Source organism: Kogia breviceps, chromosome 5 (genome assembly GCF_026419965.1).
Source record: "Kogia breviceps isolate mKogBre1 chromosome 5, mKogBre1 haplotype 1, whole genome shotgun sequence".
NCBI classification, from domain to species: domain Eukaryota; kingdom Metazoa; phylum Chordata; class Mammalia; order Artiodactyla; family Physeteridae; genus Kogia; species Kogia breviceps.
The window spans coordinates 138,746,323-138,763,935 of record NC_081314.1 but is presented as its reverse complement, the minus strand read 5'-3'; the positions used below and the strand labels follow the sequence as shown (position 1 = coordinate 138,763,935).

The following is a 17,613-nucleotide window of genomic DNA, read 5'->3' as shown; positions in this document are numbered from 1 at the left end:
GCTATTTAGAGAGATGGTCTTGAGGAGAGTAACAGTTCAAGTCCATGGCGCACTGGTTAACTCCCATGACCTGTACGGTTCCTATCTGCATTCTCCAGGTGGGGAAACCGAGGCACAGCGGTTAGGGGACTCACCCAAGCCTCACAGCTGGCACTACCTGGGCAGGAACAGCAGACAATGACCAAACCGCAGGGAACGAGGGCCTCCCCACGCCCCCAGAGCCCCAGCTGGACCACCAAACAGAAGCAAGCATGGGAGCTGCAGAGCTCCCATGGCTACAGTCTACACTGTCTACTGTCAACATTTTTAGCAAATCAACAAACAGAAGAATGTTCTGCATTTATCATTTGCTCGTTCCTTCCGTCATCACCACCTACCGGAACAGGGCACCCGTTGAAGGTATAACTTTTCCCTGAACTGCCCCAAACCCAGAAAGAAAAAGGACTTGGATACGAAAGTCTTCGGTCCGCTCTAACCCAGGAGCGGTGGTCTCTAAAGCGCGTGCAAGCAAACGCCGAACCAGCCCGGGGAAGCGTGAGCGCGGAGGAGGAGGCGGGGCCACCGCCGACCGGAAAGAACATGGGGGGAGGGGAGGGTCCCTGGGGGTCCGAAGACCGGCTGCCCCACTGAGGCTGGGTGACAATAACGAGACACTGAGCCCGTCTGAGCCCCGAAACACAAGGAGCCCGGATTAGAGCATCTCTCAGGAACCAGTTTGTTAGTCAATCTCACAGTACTCTGATTCATACTTGCTTGTGGGAGCTGTGACACGGGGGGTTGAATGGCGAAAGCTCTAGAAAGAAATTGATTCCAAGGCCAGAGGCCGAGTTGACAACGTGAGGAGATGGCGCCCCCCCGTGTCAGGATGATGCTTCGGAAACCTGGACCAGGCTGAGCGCGAGCAGTGACCTTGATGCTTCAAGGTAGGCACGACCGCTGCGGAAGGGGCGGGAAGGTGCCCGTGGCCGGGGAGGGGGACCGGTTCCCGCAGTACCTGGTTCTCCCTCTGTCGCCGTCCAGGTCCCGGCTCTGTGCTGCAGACCCATCTAATGCAGCTTTCTCCAAAGACTCAAAAATATCACCAAGCCACTTTCATGTTGTTTTAGTCACTCTTTTCTTCTGTAGTAGATGCATCAAATCCCGAGGATAAACAGTTTTAAATCATATGGTCTGGGGCTTTCCTGGTGGCGCAGCGGTTGGGAGTCCACCTGCCGATGCAGGGGATACAGGTTCGTGCCCCGGTCCGGGAGGATCCCACGTGCCGCGGAGCGGCTGGGCCCGTGAGCCATGGCTGCTGAGCCTGCACGTCCGGAGACTGTGCTCCGCAACGGGAGAGGCCACAACGGTGAGAGGCCCGCGTACCGCAAAAAAAAAAAAAAAATCATATGGTCTCAGCACCTGGAGTCCTATTGTCAACAATTTTTCTTGTTCAAAGCCAGATCAGTTCCAGCCCAGGGGCCTCTGCTGATTGGCAGGACTGGCCTCAAACCCCCTGTAACGCCATAGACGTGTAGAAAGCTGCCAAAGTCACTTTCCCATTCTTAAGGTTTAAATTGAAAGACAAGCTACATATGAAGTTCTAAATCGGGGCTGCCAGCCTGGGTCCCCAGGACAGCAACTGGCTCTGGTCTGCTGTAAAGGATCCATGTACAGTCCTCAAAATAAACTTGGAGGGGGAAAGAACTAAAAGAAAGAGAAAACTGATGGAAATTCACTCCAAGATAAACAAATATATGAATAATGCAAACACTTCCCAGGTCCTTTCAGTGTAACAAAACGTGTAGGGAAAATCTTAACACCCTTTGCCCTGAAGATAACATCCTTAGTATGTATTCTGCAAAGCTCAAGAAAATGTTCCCTGGGCTGGTGGAGTCTAGTTGAAGCTAATCTTGGAAAGAAAACTTACAAGTCCTTTGGTCCAACTTTGGAGCCTGGTCCCTCATGGAACTCGTCAACTTGAAGCATTGCCCTGCAAGTTAGAAGTTGAGCATTATCAGAAACTAGAGTGGGGCTTCCCTGGTGGCGCAGTGGTTGAGAGTCCGCCTGCCGCTGCAGGGGACACGGGTTCGTGCCCCGATCCGGGAAGATCCCACATGCGGCCGGGTGTCTGGGCCCGTGAGCCACGGCCGCTGAGCCTGCGCGTCCGGAGCCTGTGCTCCGCAACTGGAGAGGCCACAATAGTGAGAGGCCCGCGTACCACAAAAAAAAAAAGAAAGAAAGAAAAAAGAAACTAGAGTGGATGGATCTCTTCTTTACTGGGAACATAGTTAAGGGACAGGATCACGGTATCCCCCCCTTTTATTCTTCTGATTATGGTAGTGACACGTGCTCATTATAGGAAAATACAGAATGTAGTTTGGAATTGTTTCCTCGGTGTCATTAAATATTTTTCTATGTCACTAAATGCTTTTTGAAAATCTCATGGTATCAGCTGCACAATGTTCCATTTTTAAAACCATTCTTATGCTCAGACATTTGTTTCCAATTTTTTGCCATTTTAAAGTGAGTACGGTGAACATTTTGCATGTTAACCTTCATCCAGATTTCTGAGTTTTACAAGGATCTTTCTGGTCAAGGGGGAAATCACTTCATTTTTTAAAACATGTGCAATTGAGGGTCTCATGACAGCACGCTGCTGGTTTTCATGACAGCATATGGTGCCTTTACAAAGAAAATAAAATGGTGAGAAATATATTTGTTTTGAATTGAAAATCAGCTTAAAAATACTGAGATTTGATGTCTGGGTTTCACTACCACTGAAGCCCTGGATTGTGGCCTTGGGCAAGTCCCTTTGATTCTGTCAGCCTCAGCTGTTAAAATAACTATTTTTTAAACAATTTAAGCTTGTACAGGAGGAAAGCACTATAAAAGTAAAGTGCTATGTCTTTTCCCTTCTTCTATGGGACAAAATTCTTTTTTTCTTTCAAATTCTCTATTCTTGCATATAAGAAGGTTTGATACTCCCCCATCTGGGAAACTGCTGCCAGCTGGTCCCTCGTGAGAGTTTGTCTCTGACGCCCTGGCTGGTCATTGCTGGGCTTCGCTTGCTGTGAGATTTCAGCAGACACCCAGGAATCCATGAGCAGGTGGAGGGAGACTTGACTGTGGAGGTGTCAGGCATCAGGGCTGCTTCTGTGTTTCTCCAATTGCCCAGATCACCAAGATGTAAGCCGCATACACTGGCATCAAAATCTGACGCCCAGAAATGCATCCTGAGACCCAGCACTGCCATTTCCTAGATGAGCTGCCCAAACAGGATCCAAGAAGTTTCAGCAGCTATAAAGTAGGGGAGTACCAGACTACTTACATCATAGAATTATCCTGAGACTCAAAATAAAAATGAAACCATACATGTGCAACCATTTGATAAACCCTAAAATTCAAACGACCACAAACTATTATTTTGGCAAAATGCCAAGGGCTGAAGTGAGATGGGGGTAAATACAAAGGAAATAGAGGGAATCTCCCTGTTGCTATGCAACCTTACAGCTTCCTTATAGTTAATTATTAATGCGATAGTCTAGAGTTTTCCAACTATATTTGGCCCCAGAACTTTTGATTTGAATTACATTTAATAACACCCACACATTAGGAAACATGGGGTTTGTGGTTTGGTTCCACATAGAATATAAGGTCTATGAAGGCAAGCACCTTGTCTTGTACCCTGCTGTACCTCCAGGGTATAGAAGAGCTGCTGCACATAATAGGTGCTCAATAAAATGTGTTGCATAATGCATATACTTTCCATTAGACATGTCTGAAGACAGCCTCCCAAAAGAGTTTGCAGAGAAAAGTAAAACAAGGGTTTTTATGCACTGCTAGTGAAAGCATAAATTGGTTTAAAGTTTTGAAAAGAGCACAGCCTCATTCATCAAAGACTTTTAAAGTGCTCATACCCTCTCGCCAAGTTGTGCCAGCTCTGGAAATCTATTTGGAAGTTATCCTAAGGAAGAACAAAAAATAATTGTGTCTAAAGATGCTCAGGAGGTGAAATTGTTTAAAATGGAAAAAAAGAAAAAGGCAACCATCTGAATTATGTTCAAGATTACTGAATGATTAAGTTACAGACTATAAAAACAAAAACAAAATAGAGAACATATATTGAGTGCCAGTCTGTCAGACAATTGTTCTAAATCTATAGATAGATAGATCTACAACTTGTTCATTTTTCCTAACAGCCCTAAGGTAGGTGCTATTCTAATACTCATAGATTAGAACACTGAAGCACAGAGAAGTTATATAATTGGGCCAAGGTCAATGAAAGGACTGGGATTCAAGCCTGGGCAGTCCAGGCTACTATCTGAAAAAATAATGGGAGACAACACACTAAAGTATTGACAACAGCTGCCTCTGCATGTTCGAAAAGAGGGCAATTACATCCCTTCTACTTTTCTGCATTTTAACAAGTTTTTGTTATGATGAGAAGCCTGCACTCGAAAAGGGTAAATTAAGGACTTGATCTGTGTTCCTATAATAGATCTGAGCAGAAAGACATCTTAATTAACCATAGGACCCCATTACTGCAACCAGGAAACTCCAACCAAGCTCCGACAGCCAACTCTCTTCTGTACACAAGAGAAAATTAGAGTAAATTCCATTTAGGGGGAAGTGGGTTGAAAATAGGTTGTTTTTATGAATGCAGAGAAACTAGACAAAGCTAGTGTTGGGTTCTCAGTTTCAATGTCACACTTGCTCAAACACCAGTTCTATTTTTAGGTATGGTTCTCAGATAATCACTCTGGCTTACCCAGAAGGAAGTGTTTAAACACCAGAACCTCACGCGTCCGCACAAACCAAGAGGTCAGTGCTGTACTCATGTGAGATGGGGTGGAGGTGGGATAGAGGTATGCAGGAGCAGTCACGGCCCAGGTACTGGGCACGTAGTGTCCGGTGCTGGAGCTGTAACGCTCGGGGTTTATATATACATACAGAGCGAGGAACTGCGCTTGATCACCCTTTAGAGTGGTAGGAAGAAAGGGTAGACACGCTAATGAGGCTAGGGATGAATGTGAAATGGAACAAAGGCCACCGTACTTATCTAAATGGAAATTTTAAGCTAGGGGCACTATATCTATTCTACAATAAGGGTCACTTAGTAACTCTAGAATTTCATTTCCAGGTGCTGTCTGAGCCCACTAGTCCCACCAGCCAGCCCTGTGGGTCCAGCCCTGACCACTCGCTTCTAAGGACTACAACTCCCAGCCTGAGGGAGATCCCTACGCATGCGGCCTGACGACCTACGCCTACATTTCCCAGCAGGCCGAGCGGCTACGCTGACGCACGCGTGCGCTCTTGGTCGCTTTTGCCAGCTCTGGTTTGACCTACAGCCGCCAGGAGAAGATGGCCGCGCCGTCAGTGTCCCGGCTCTCCCTGCAGGTGAGAGAACGGAGGTCCTGAAAGCCAGTGGGAGAAGTCCTCCTGGGGTGACTCGTGCAAGACCCCTAAGTTCCACGGTTCCAGGCCACAGCTGGGGAGCGTGGCCGCCGTTCAAGGTCGCGGGGCCAGGCGAGTGGGGGGCGACGCCAGGCGACCTGGGCAGCCCTGCTTACCCCCAAGGATGCGCGCGGGCCGGTGGGCTTGGGGCTGCGCGTGTCCTACCTTGGCGTCTTCTGAGCACAGCCCGGAGAAGCAGCTGGTTTGAAGGGCACAGGTGAAGGGGGATCTCTCTTTGTTGTGGTGGTCATACCTGGCCGGGGTCACCAGTAATGCTAAGGAATAATTTGTAAAAGCACATTTCACGTTTTAATAAAAAAGTGAGACCGAAAAGTTAAAATGACTCGTCCTTGGCTGCTCAGCCAATGAGGGTTAGAGCTGAGATTCGAATCCACAGAGTTGGCAAGAAAAATGGTGCTCTTTATATTACGTGATGCTTTACAGATCATGACAGCGTACAGCTTCCGTAAGTTTTCCATAAGTGTTATAAAGTCTTTTAACTCTCACAGCCGCTATAGTACACTTAGAACTGGAATTATCCGAAAGTGACCTGTGCCTTTGCAGGTGCCTTTTAAACTCTGGATTCCAACTCTTGATAGACAAGATACCATCTCAACAATGTCAAGATAGTATTTTGATAGACAAGGTACTAGGGCCTGTTCTCACATCAGACGGCTGGAGTACCCAAAGAATTCGTCTGTATTTTCAGATAGCATTTGGGTTCTAAGAAGGTCCATCTCTTGCAGATCATGCCTGGAATCCTCCCATTTTTTATTAAAATCATGCTCGAGGGTGGTAATATAAATGCCGAAAATCTTGTTAAATTTTTTTGGAAGACGTATTTCACCAAACTTAGTGTTTTCTCTCTCATAGTGGTGTGCTTGCCTCAGCCTATTCCTGGTAGACCAGGAAGTTAGAAGTAGAAAAGCAATTTCCCAAGCAACCTGGAATGATTCTCAGTGGGGAAATTTACTCCTAGGTAATAAAGAGCAGCTCACCCTCATGTAATCTGTGTGATGATACAAGGAAACATGAGAAGTGAATCAGCTAGAAGTCATGTTTACTGTTTATTATTGTAGGTTTAAATGCAGAAATCCTTTAAGTAGTCTCGTTTGATCCACTTTCTCTTTTTGTTTTAAAGGTGCGACGCTTCAGTACATCTGTGGCCAGGCCGTTTGCCAAGCTTGTGAGGGTATGTCTTTTGTAATTGTAAAGCAGATGAATGTGTGTGAATCAGAGAGCAGTACATTTAGGGCATGGATTTTGTATAGTTACCCCTAAACCTTCATGATTTGTGGTTCCCCAAATACGATGGGGGTGGAGGGGCTAGGGGACGGAATAGTGTTGAATGGCTGCCGTGGGGCAGGCCCACGCACAACCTTAAAATAGGAGAATTTCTTAAAACGTGATAACAGTGATGGGAGGTAGCTGCTCTTCCCATTTTACAAAAAAGGAAACAGACTTTGGGAAAACGTGCCCAAGGTTATTCAGCTTAGTCTTAAAGCTGGACTGAAACTAAATCTTGCTCATCCAAAGCCTAAGCTTTTCCACTACAATCACACAGTACCGCTAAGCATATGTAGTCATACATTGATGGTAGTGTGGTTTTAAAAGCCAGTGGTTCATTGTAAAAAATAATTCAAGCCTCAGGCGCTTAGTAAATTGCTAAAGGGCTCCATTAAACTGAACATTTATGGAGCTCTGTAAGGGATATTTGCAGTATTACTCTGAAATGTATAAAAGTATGCTTGTGTATGTTTCATAAACACCTGTTTTCCTGGTTCTAACATGTTCAAAACTGCCTTCTATCAGTGTTTAAAACCTCCCAAACTTGGAACTAAGTAGTTATTGAATTCAAAGGAATCCTAAGCTCATCTCATAATTAACATAGTTGAATTATAAGTAGTTAGAGCAGAAGGGGACTTCGGACACCATGTTTCCCAAACATCGTTTTAAGATGAGAAATTGGAAGCTCACAGATAGAGTGAACGGCCAAGGAAGCATCCCTAATTTTGAGAATTGTCATTCAGGATAGCTCTTTGATGACATATTTAAACTGTTTTGTGCTATAAAAGATGTATTTTTTTAATTATAAATATTTCTTTTTGCTGTCGATACCGTAGTATTGTCTTAACTGATTTTCCTTTTCTCTTCCTCCGCTCCTCCACCCTTTTTTTTAAAGCCACCTGTTCAGGTATATGGTATCGAAGGTCGCTACGCCACTGCTCTTTATTCTGCTGCATCTAAACAGAATAAACTGGAACAAGTAGAAAAGGAACTGTTGAGAGTAGCAGTAAGTAATCTTTCCTGTTCATTACTTATTAAGTTCTCATTGTATATACTTTGCTTAGATATTTGACTCTGCATCCCTAATGAGGTATATCCTAAGAGAAAGAGTTGCAAGAAAAAGGAAAAACGTATTTTCTGTAATGATGTTGATAGTAATAATACTGGGTATTATTGTTCTGAACCTATTGTATAATAGGTACAAACTGACGCAGGTGAGGATATTAATATTAGGAACCAAGATTTTGGGCTCAGAGAAGAAATAGAAAATCTAAATTTAAGATGGTAATTTAAGAAACATTGTCATATCAAAAGAGAATTAAAAAGTCACCTTGAGAATCTTTGCTTGTATTTCCAGGTATTTCCAAAACAGTCTTTAGAATATATTATGGTTTTGTTTAACTGGGAATTTATTTTCCTTATGAAGCCTTTTGTGAGGAGAAAATGAGTAGAGCACGCTGGGTAGCAAAATTAGTGAAGGTGCAAGAGTTCCATAACGATAATAGAGAACCGGCAAAGACCATAAGGCTGCAGGGGAAAGTTTATTTTTATGTGTTTTTTTAAACATGAAAAGAAGAGTAAATGAACTGAGTTAACAAAAGCCTACAGTGTAACTTAAATGGAAGAGTCCCCACTGCAGTTTCCCCTCCGTTTTCTAGTTAACAGGTTACTACACGTTGTTTCATCCCCTGCTCCTTTTACAGTAAGTCCCCTACATACAAACGAGTTCCGTTCCAAGAGCACGTTCGTAGGTCCAACAGAGTTCGCCTAGGTACCCAGCTAACGCAGTTGGCTGTATAGCACTGCACTGTAATAGGTTTATAATACTTTTCACACAGATACATAAAAACAAAAATAGAACATTTGTAATCTTACAGTACAGTACCTCGAAAAGTGCAGCAGTACAGTGCAACAGCTGGCGTGCAGGGGCTGCATCGAGTGCACAGGCAAGAAGAGTTACTGACTGAGGAGGGAGGGAGGTGGGAGATGGCAGAGCTGAAGGGTCGTCAGCAATAGGAGATGGAGGGCAGGCTGCGATGTCACTCACATCCGGGGCTTGAAATAAAGATACTGTACTGCTGTACTTTATGCAGTTCAGTGCTTTCTAGTTCCCACCTCTGGCAGCAAGTTCTGCATTAAAGGAGGGGGGGTTGCACAGCTGGTGTATAATCGCTCCAGAGAAAGTGGTGCTCTTGTTTTTGATTTTATGTTTTAAGACTTTCTTGTAATTTTTAATCAACTTACTTCTAAAGATTTTTTTCTTTTTAATCTTACTGTTTGTCAGAGGGGATAAAAACCTTCACAGCCGAGTTGTATAGAACAATAAGTTTTGTTTGTTTTTTCATTTTGAGCTTTTGTGGGAACTTTCGTCCTGTTAACAGACAGTAATTTTAGCTCCGTTTGCCTCCCTTCGTCCATCTGTCTCTGCAGATAAGGCTTTTGATCTCAGTTGGTACCGTCAACCGTTCTGACCCTCACAGAATTATACTCACCGTTGGGGACACTCGGGGGACGAGTAGCAGGGGCAGACGGGGCTGCACACGGGCTTTCTGGGCGGTGACGGCGGCTGCCCGCTGCTCGTCCCCCACGCCCGCTTTAAACCAAGCACCGGTGTGTGCAGAGCGGCCAGTGGCCTGGCTTGTGGACGTTAGAATGGGGTTTGATTAACACTTGAAGTCGGTCAAGACGTGGAGACATACAGAGGAGGCCATTGCCTTAAGACTCTTTATCAAAGAAAATCAGCCATCTCTTGGCACTGAGAGGCAGATGTGCTGCTGCCCAGGTGTCACTAACTGTCCACGGGTGATGCAGCAAAAACAGATACGAGCCATGAAAAACTCGAGCCACGGCTCCAACTCCAGAATGCTTGTAGTTTGTAGAAGCTAGCAGTTTTTATGGAAAAATATTGTTTCTTTGCGGTCGCTCAAGTTGAAGTTTTAGCATTAGATGGCAGTGTAGGCAGGTAGCTAGGATCAGAGACAGAAATTGTCCCGGAGCCCAGGAGAGGGTGCCGACGGAGGGGTTGAGGGGCCAATAGAGGTGCATGACTGAAAGATGCCCAAATGGAAACAGCCGTTGGTCTGCTGGAGCTCTGGCCTGACACTCGGGAGCAGAGTGCCGGAAGCTGCACGTGACCACGGACCAGACATTGGTGACGTGACACCACGGAGACAAAGTTGTGTCTCCAGTGGTAGTTGCACTCCCGGTTTTTGGCCGTTTTTCCTCCCACACTGACTGAGGCTGATCCGGAAGCCCCAGAGCTCCCGCACAGCGCTGGGTTGGTTCTCCTGAGCTCTCGGAGAGGCAGGACAGAATCTGGGTCAGCCTGAGAGGGAGAGGCCGCTCCGAGGGAAAGGCCGGGAGGCCGCCTGCAGAGTCAGCACATCTCATTAGGTCTACACTGGAGTGTGGGCGGTACTAGCATCCTCTTAGCGTGGGAAAAACGAGAGTATTACCCATAGTAGGTACATTAAAATATGTGGGGAATTGAATCTTTTGGCTGCTTAGTTTTTCTGTAATCTCTCTTGAAAGGCAAAAATAAATTTTAAAAACTTCATTAAAGTGGATTTAAGTGTTTTCAAGAAATACTGTATCCTGTGTAAAATCATCTTAAAAGCAAAGAAAATTTTGTGATTGTAAACTTCTCTTCATGTGCTTTGAGAGTGCCAATTTTATTCATGAAATATATGATTCATCAGAACATATGTGTATATGACAGCTAGGATCATTTATGCTCTGAAGAGTATAAGAAATTATTTTTTGGTATTTTTAGCAAATCTTGAAGGAACCCAAAATGGCTGCTTCTGTCTTGAATCCCTATGTAAAGCGTTCCATTAAAATGAAAAGCCTGAATGACATGACAGCAAAAGAGAAGTTTTCTCCCCTCACGTCCAACCTGATCAGTAAGTATTAGATCTTTGTTATTGAAGCCTCTGAAAATTCCGCTACTGAAACTGTGGTCCGTGGACAGGAACACCAGCATCACCTGCCTTGTGGCAGTGAAGGGTCTCGGTCCCACCCCAACCTGCTAAATCAGGATCTGCATCTTAATTGGCTCCCCAAGTGAATTGTTTGGGCGTTACAGTTTGAGGAGCGCTGCCTAAAGGATAGTAAGATGCAAGAATGTCTGACTGCATAGTTTCAACCCATGGACGAGACCGGTGGGACTCATACCAAGAAAGTGGTTTGTAACCAGTGGCTGTGCCCCTGTCCTTGAAGACATTTGCATTCTTTGGTACATTTGAGTTGCTTTTCAAATCCCATGATCGCTCAGAATTCAAAGAAAGCGTGTAGTGAATATAGACGGTGTGTTAGCTTTGGGATTTGTGGCCAGCACTGGTATCTGTGGCATAGACCTGAAAATCAGATTGAAAGCTGTATCAAGAAATCTGTTGCAAATCCATGTAAGACACACACACCCTTACAAATTTAAATCCTTGTTTGTTCAGTCTTTTTTTTTTTTTTTGAACATTGAATATTCTTTTTAAATAACAAGTTGCATCTTCTCCATTCACGTTCTTAAATGACATTGAATTTTAAGGCCATAAATCTAAGTTTGCGTTCGAGGTGAATATAATGCTTCATGAATGACCTGATTTAAGTGAAATACCTTTACTTTCCCAGATTTGCTGGCTGAAAATGGTCGTTTGAACAATACCACTGGGGTCGTTTCTGCCTTTTCCACCATGATGAGTGTCCACCGGGGAGAAGTGCCCTGCACAGTTGCCACCGCATCTGTAGGTGATGGGCTGTTGCTGCTGCATTTGCCTTGACATCCCCTGTGTCACATTTTGCAGAACAGAAAGAAAAAGGCTAAAGTCAAGAAATCAGGACAGGCGACTTGGCACTTGGGCGGTTTGCTTCACTTATACCAGCTTCTGTGAACCTCTGCTTTGCAAGGGCAAGCGTGTCTTCTTGGTGCTTCCCTAAGCAGTGATTATTCATAAAGAGTGTAGTTGGGTTAAAAATGTGTCGGGAAATACTGGTTTATGTTCCATTACAGGTTTAAGTTATTTTGTAAATATCACACTAAGGAGTTTACTGAAATGAGTGTCTAATCTTTTGCGGTGGTGAGTGGGAAGGGGTGAGGCGGAAGGACCCTTTGGTCTTACTGACTCGCTGAAGTGGGCTGAATTTTGAAACCTACACTATTCTGGGCACTTTATTTTAATATCCAAGGTCTGTGTGAAGCAGAAGTGTTATTATCTTCATTTTACCGATGAGGTAACTGAAGCCCAGGGGAATAAGTTGCTTGCTCGAGGTCACAGAATGTGGAACTAGGATTTGTACACAGGCCTCTCTCTCAGAAGTCCATGTTCCTTAATCTGCATTACCTCCCCAGAATTAATTTTGTTGTTCTTGTCTTAAGTATGTATTCTCTTCCCGCTGTAGTTCAGTCAAGGTAGGGAAACAGTCTGTGGGGCTTAATTATCAATAGAACATGGTAGATTTACTTGGGGAACGCAGCACCTGACCTCACCTAGATTAATATTTCTAGTGTTTAAAAGATATTCTAACTCTCCAAAAGAGCATAATATCAAGGAGACATTTTAGCACGTAGTACCTGTTCGTACATTTGTAGTTCAGTAGTTGGTGTCCCCAAAGCACATACCTGGCTGAGAATCAACACAGCTCAGATGTTCTCCGGAGCCCACCGTGACTGCACGGGTTCTCCTTGACCATAGCGCTCAGAGCAGGCTTCCCTGGCCAGGTGGTCACGCCATCCCCATGGCCAGGCACTGGTGCAGGTCATTCTTCAGTGATTACCACGACATGATTTTGTAAGTTTCTTAGAACCAGCTGATGCTAATGTTTTTGATGTTGAGTCTCCCGGGTAAATAATTTCCACCCTTAAAAATATATATATATATATATATATATATATATATATATATATATACACACCTTGATTAATGACTAGGGGCACAGACTTTAGAAATAGACTGATTTCAGATATTGGCACTAGTCCTCACCTGATGGTGGGAACTTAGGTGAGGTGGTTTTTTTTACATTTTTATTGGAGTATAGTTGATTTACAATGTGTTAGTTTCAGATGTACAGCAAAGTGAATCAGTTATATATATATATCCACTCTTTTTTAGATTCTATTCCCATATAGGGTATGACAGAGTATTGAGTAGAGTTCCCTGTGCTATACACTAGTTTCTTATTAGTTATCTATTTTTTATACGTATGTATATATGTGTATGTGTTTATCCCAGTCTCCCAATTTATCTCTCCTGCCCGGGTGAGTTCTTCTTAACCACTGTGAGCCTCAGTTCTCCCACACGTAAAATGGGAACAATAACTCCTGACCCCCCGGAGCTGTCCAGGCTAAAGGAGGTGGTGGTATAAAATGCCTGGCACACACGGGTGCTTAGCATGCAGCATGTGTCTGAATGGAAGGTGGGCGTATACTTCTGAGTTCTCTAACCTCAGAGACTCAGCGAATGACTGATGGAGCACTGATAGACTTCCCCACCACCACCCCCGAAAGATACTGTTGGATCTTTGCAGAGCGTAAAGGCTTCTTTGCTAGCTTTTGGACTCTTGGGTGTGTGGGTTGGGAGGTAGGATTTGTGACAGGTGAAACGCCGCTCCTTCAGCAACATTTGTCGTTCTCACCCAATCAGGGGTAAAAATTGGGGCAAAAAGGAGAGAACACTGTCTGGATGGGCAGGGCACTTGCTCTGTAGGAACAGGATTACAGAGCTGTACCGACTCTAGGAGCCAGCCGCCTGCCCGGGCTCTCTGTGAGCTGCAGAGAGTGGAGCGGCGTGCCGGGGCTCCTGGTACCCGCAGATCCCAGGTCAAACTGCAGCTTTTCATCCAAGGGGATAATAGACTCAGGCTGCACCTGGGGGAGCCGCGCGGCGGAGCGGCCTGCATCCTCAGGCATTATAAACTTCGGGTTTTTCCCCCAGTCGTTACTTCTAAGTTCTGCTGCTAGTACCATGGAGCAGAGATGGGCAGTAAGTGAACCTCACCTCCCAGTGTGAGCTGCCCGGGTGTTCTTGTGAGGCAGGGCCTTTGCACACCCGACACCAGCATTGATGAGCGAGCATTGCGGCACAGCCCCAGGATGGGCCCTCAGATATTTAACAGGAATTCACGAGGCCTGTCTTGGTGATAGGTTGCCAGAGGGATGGTTTTTTTCTCTCCTTCAACTATAGTAACTTTCTGTTTTGCTTTATCTAAATTTAAAGGATGGTTTTGTCCTTTTTTAGCCTTTAGATGAAGCCACTCTTACCGAATTAAAAACAGTCTTGAAGAGCTTCCTAAGTAAAGGCCAAGTATTGAAATTGGAAGTTAAGGTAGGTTTTTAATTACGTGCGGTACGTTTCCTCGGGTTGTTTGACACCTAAAATGGCTATAGACAGTGGAAAATTAGATTTAATTATGTAAAAACTTGCCTATAGTAGAACCTTCGTATTTATTTTCAATATAAATGATTATTGAGTCCTTCACAATTTGACTTCCGTCATTTTCTAGATATAATTGTGGCCGCTTACAGTTACGTAGCACGTAGACTTTTCAGAGCACTTTTTCATCTTTCTTTTTGATTAATGAAATGTCAATGTGTTTTCACATTTCCAACCTATTTTCTTTCCTAGATTGATCCATCAATCATGGGTGGAATGATTGTCCGTATTGGAGAGAAATATGTTGATATGTCCGCAAAAACCAAGATTCAGAAGCTGAGCAAAGCGATGCGGGAGATTTTCTAAAAGTGTTGATTTCCTGAAAGTGAAAGTTCTTAAACTTGGAGCAACAATAAAGTGCTTCCTGAACAGAATATACTATGTTTACTGTCTTTTAAAGTGGAAATATAGGGAGCCTTATTTTTATATCTTTCAGGATCCCCTTAGTGTAAAGGTTAAAAGGCCCTTTGGAATTTAGTTTGTGTCGATTGTTCTTAGGAATTTATGGAAGCTTGTGTCCCTTAGGAAAAAGATAACCTTTGTACCAGGGACCGTGAGGTACTTCATGTATCTTACCTCATTTCCTTTGTCTCGGAGCCCTGAGCTAAGGTAAAGCAAAGCGGTTGTCACCTCCCAGTTTCCAGTGCCGGGACCCATCTCTAGTCAGACGCTGGAAGTGGTCCCTGAGCCCACGCTGCTCAGACACTGGCAGCCGCTGCTCTGCGGCTTCCCGCCCCTTACAGCTTCTGCAGCACATGCGCCCGCCCCTCCTGCTGTGCCCCTGGCGTCCCACGCCCGCCGGGCGACTGGGCCGCGCAGTGTCCTTCAGGTGGGGCCAGGCCGTGCTCACCTGCTGGACTAGCAGGTACTTCCAGCGTGTGCATTCTGCCTTGTTTCAGCCCAAAGTGACTGGTCCTACGGTCCCACCCTCCACGTTATCCTACTTTTAAAGGCAGTAATGTTTTCTGTAAAAGATGCCTCTAGTCTAGAATCTAGAAAATCTAAAAGCAGTTACTGTGCCAACAAGCATTCATTCCCTCAGCCCCCCTGAGCACGGAGGTCCCCATCAGAGCCTTGCACTTAGCAAGAGAAGGCAGCAGAATGGCAGCTTTCTCAGCCAGCTGGCTGTCACAGCCCCCGAGAATGTCCTCTGAACCAAGGAATGGCCAGGAGTGTCTGCACAGGGTAGAATCACAGGATTTTTTCCCCTCTTGGGAGCAGGTATTCCGATAGAAGGTACACTGATGGTTAGAGGTCACTGCTCTTTGGGGCTTCCCTGGTGACGCAGTGGTTAAGGATCCACCTGCCAGTGCAGGGGACACGGGTCTGATCCCCGGTCCGGGAAGATCCCACGTGCCGCGGAGCAAGTAAGCCCGTGCGCCACAACTACTGAAGCCCGTGCGCCACAACTACTGAAGCCCGTGCGCCTAGACCCCGTGCTCCGCAACAAGAGAAGCCACTGCTCACCGCGACTAGAGAAAGGCCACGTGCAGCAATGAAGACACAACGCAGCCAAAAATATAAATAAATAAATGAATTCAAGTCCCCGCTGTGTGGCAGAACTTCTGCCCATTGGTGCTGCCAATTAAAGGCATTTCCAGCCAGGCTGAGGGAGCCAAACTCGAAATAAATCTTTTTGCTCCTCTGATAATTACAATTATCCTGAAACTGCCCGAAGAGAAATCTCAACCAACCAGGTGTGCGTGCAGCCACCATACTTCAGGTCATAAAATACATCCTGACAGGACTGGAACATCTGCAGCCATAGTGAATGTGTTACTTCCCTGGAAGAGTAACCCTTTCCCAGACTGTAGAGTGACCTAGTCGGGAGTAATAACCACTCAACTCGTTCAACAGGAAGTTTCATAAGAGGGGATGTGACATGCCGTCCGCGGTGAGTCCCGGGGTGTTCACTGCTTTGCTCTCTGCAACAGTAGGTGAGGTGACTGAGAACGCATCTTGGAGCATTTGTGTGTGGGGGGGGTTACGTGCAAGCCTCTGCTGTTCCAACCCAGGAAGCGTCCCACCTTCGAGGCTCGGTTTCCACCCCTGTAAATGGAAGAAGCAGTAATGCCCACTCCCAGAGTAGCTGCAAGATCATGATGAGCTTAGTACCAGGTCTCACAGATGTAAAGGTGTCAGCAAATGGTGTTGGTTACTGGTCCAAAGGCCTCTGACATCTCTGGGCCATCTGACCCCAGGGGTTCAACATTGCACCTGACGGGCAGTCGTCACTCAAGCAAGGTCATCTGGCAACTCATTGTGCGTGCCAGCATCTCCTGTCTTCAAGAGCCATTCAGAACCCCTGCTTCCTACTAGATCATTAGGATGACTCCCTCCATCAGTCCTCCAGGGAAGTCTCTCCCCAGTAAAATGCCCTTAATCCTGACCTAACACCCCTAACTGAAGGATGCTCTGCAGTTTTCAAGGCCATTTCGTGTACATCTTACTTAAGCTTTGTAACAGCCTGTGGTCCAGGTGGGACAGACATCACCCCACTCTACAAAGGAGGAAAGAGACCGAGGAGCCTTAGAGATTTGCCCAGGACCACGGGCTTGGGTGGCTAGTGGGAAGGGTCCCAGAGCCCAGGTCCTTCGCGACTCCTGCCTCTACCTCTGCCTCATTCTGTGCTTGTTCCAGCTTGTCACTGGCCACACCCTGGCACGTGGTCCCTCATCACTGGAGCCAACAAGCCAAGCTAACCTTAGGTGAGTCCCTGTGTCCCCTCCCACTTTGTCCCTAAGATGCTCCCAATTCACCCCTTAACCCAGGTCAGCTCTCCCCTGCACTTTCCCTCCTGTGGGCCTTGTCAGGGAAGATAGAGCGGTCCAGACAGCAGCCAAGGCAGGCGCCCATTCCTCGGTCGCCCTCCAAGTGTTTGGACAGCAAACTGATTCCCTTCCCAGAACTACCCACCCCTGCCCACCCAGGGGCGGGACAACGGCAGCTAGGAAGTCCTGCAGGGCAATGAGGGACCCAGGGCCACATCCTAGGGCTCAGATCAATGTGCCCTCCATCTGCCATGACATTTCCCTCCTGGCTGTCACGTTGCTGAAAATCTGGCCTCCTCCTGGCAAACCAGCTCCACAATCACCTAACATGGCAACTGACAGAGACACGACTTTGGGTCTCATGGGAGTGCCCAGACTGGCGTGTGGCCCCAGTTTGCAGTCACCTATAACTTTCAGCTGGACATCTGGCCACCCAGCCAGGGAGTACATTTACCAGGCTCCCTTGAGGTACATGATCATGGAGCTAAGTTCCAGCAGATGAGAGGAGAGGAAATGATGTGTGTGCCTTCCCGACTGGCCTCACGAGAACCAGGCACACAATTCCCTTTCCCTCTGGCTAGATGCGGATGAGACAGCGGGAGCTGGGGCAGCTGCACTTCAAGGTAAAAGCTAAGTGATTTCAAGGCCCTGCGGGGCCTGACCTCGGACCTCCGGGCTGTTAACATGAGGGAGAATAAACC

At 46.1% G+C, this 17,613-nt stretch overlaps 1 protein-coding gene across 1 annotated transcript; it reads left to right on the top strand.

The window, feature by feature from the left end:
- The first annotated feature begins 244 nt into the window (after positions 1-244).
- Positions 245-14,515, top strand: ATP5PO (ATP synthase peripheral stalk subunit OSCP). Its single transcript, XM_059064472.2, has 8 exons — positions 245-923; positions 5,120-5,376; positions 6,575-6,625; positions 7,616-7,726; positions 10,493-10,622; positions 11,344-11,456; positions 13,947-14,033; positions 14,334-14,515. Exons 2-8 carry the CDS (start codon positions 5,341-5,343, stop codon positions 14,445-14,447), a joined length of 642 nt encoding a protein of 213 aa, XP_058920455.1. The 5' UTR covers positions 245-923; positions 5,120-5,340; the 3' UTR covers positions 14,448-14,515.
- The last annotated feature ends 3,098 nt before the right edge of the window (positions 14,516-17,613 follow it).

Coding starts and splice junctions, on each gene's coding strand:
- ATP5PO (XM_059064472.2), top strand. CDS start 5,341: ATGGCCGCGCCGTCAGTGTCCCGGCTCTCCCTGCAG. Junction 10,623..11,343: donor CCTCACGTCCAACCTGATCA/GTAAGTATTAGA, acceptor TTACTTTCCCAG/ATTTGCTGGCTGAAAATGGT. Junction 14,034..14,333: donor TATTGAAATTGGAAGTTAAG/GTAGGTTTTTAA, acceptor TTTCTTTCCTAG/ATTGATCCATCAATCATGGG.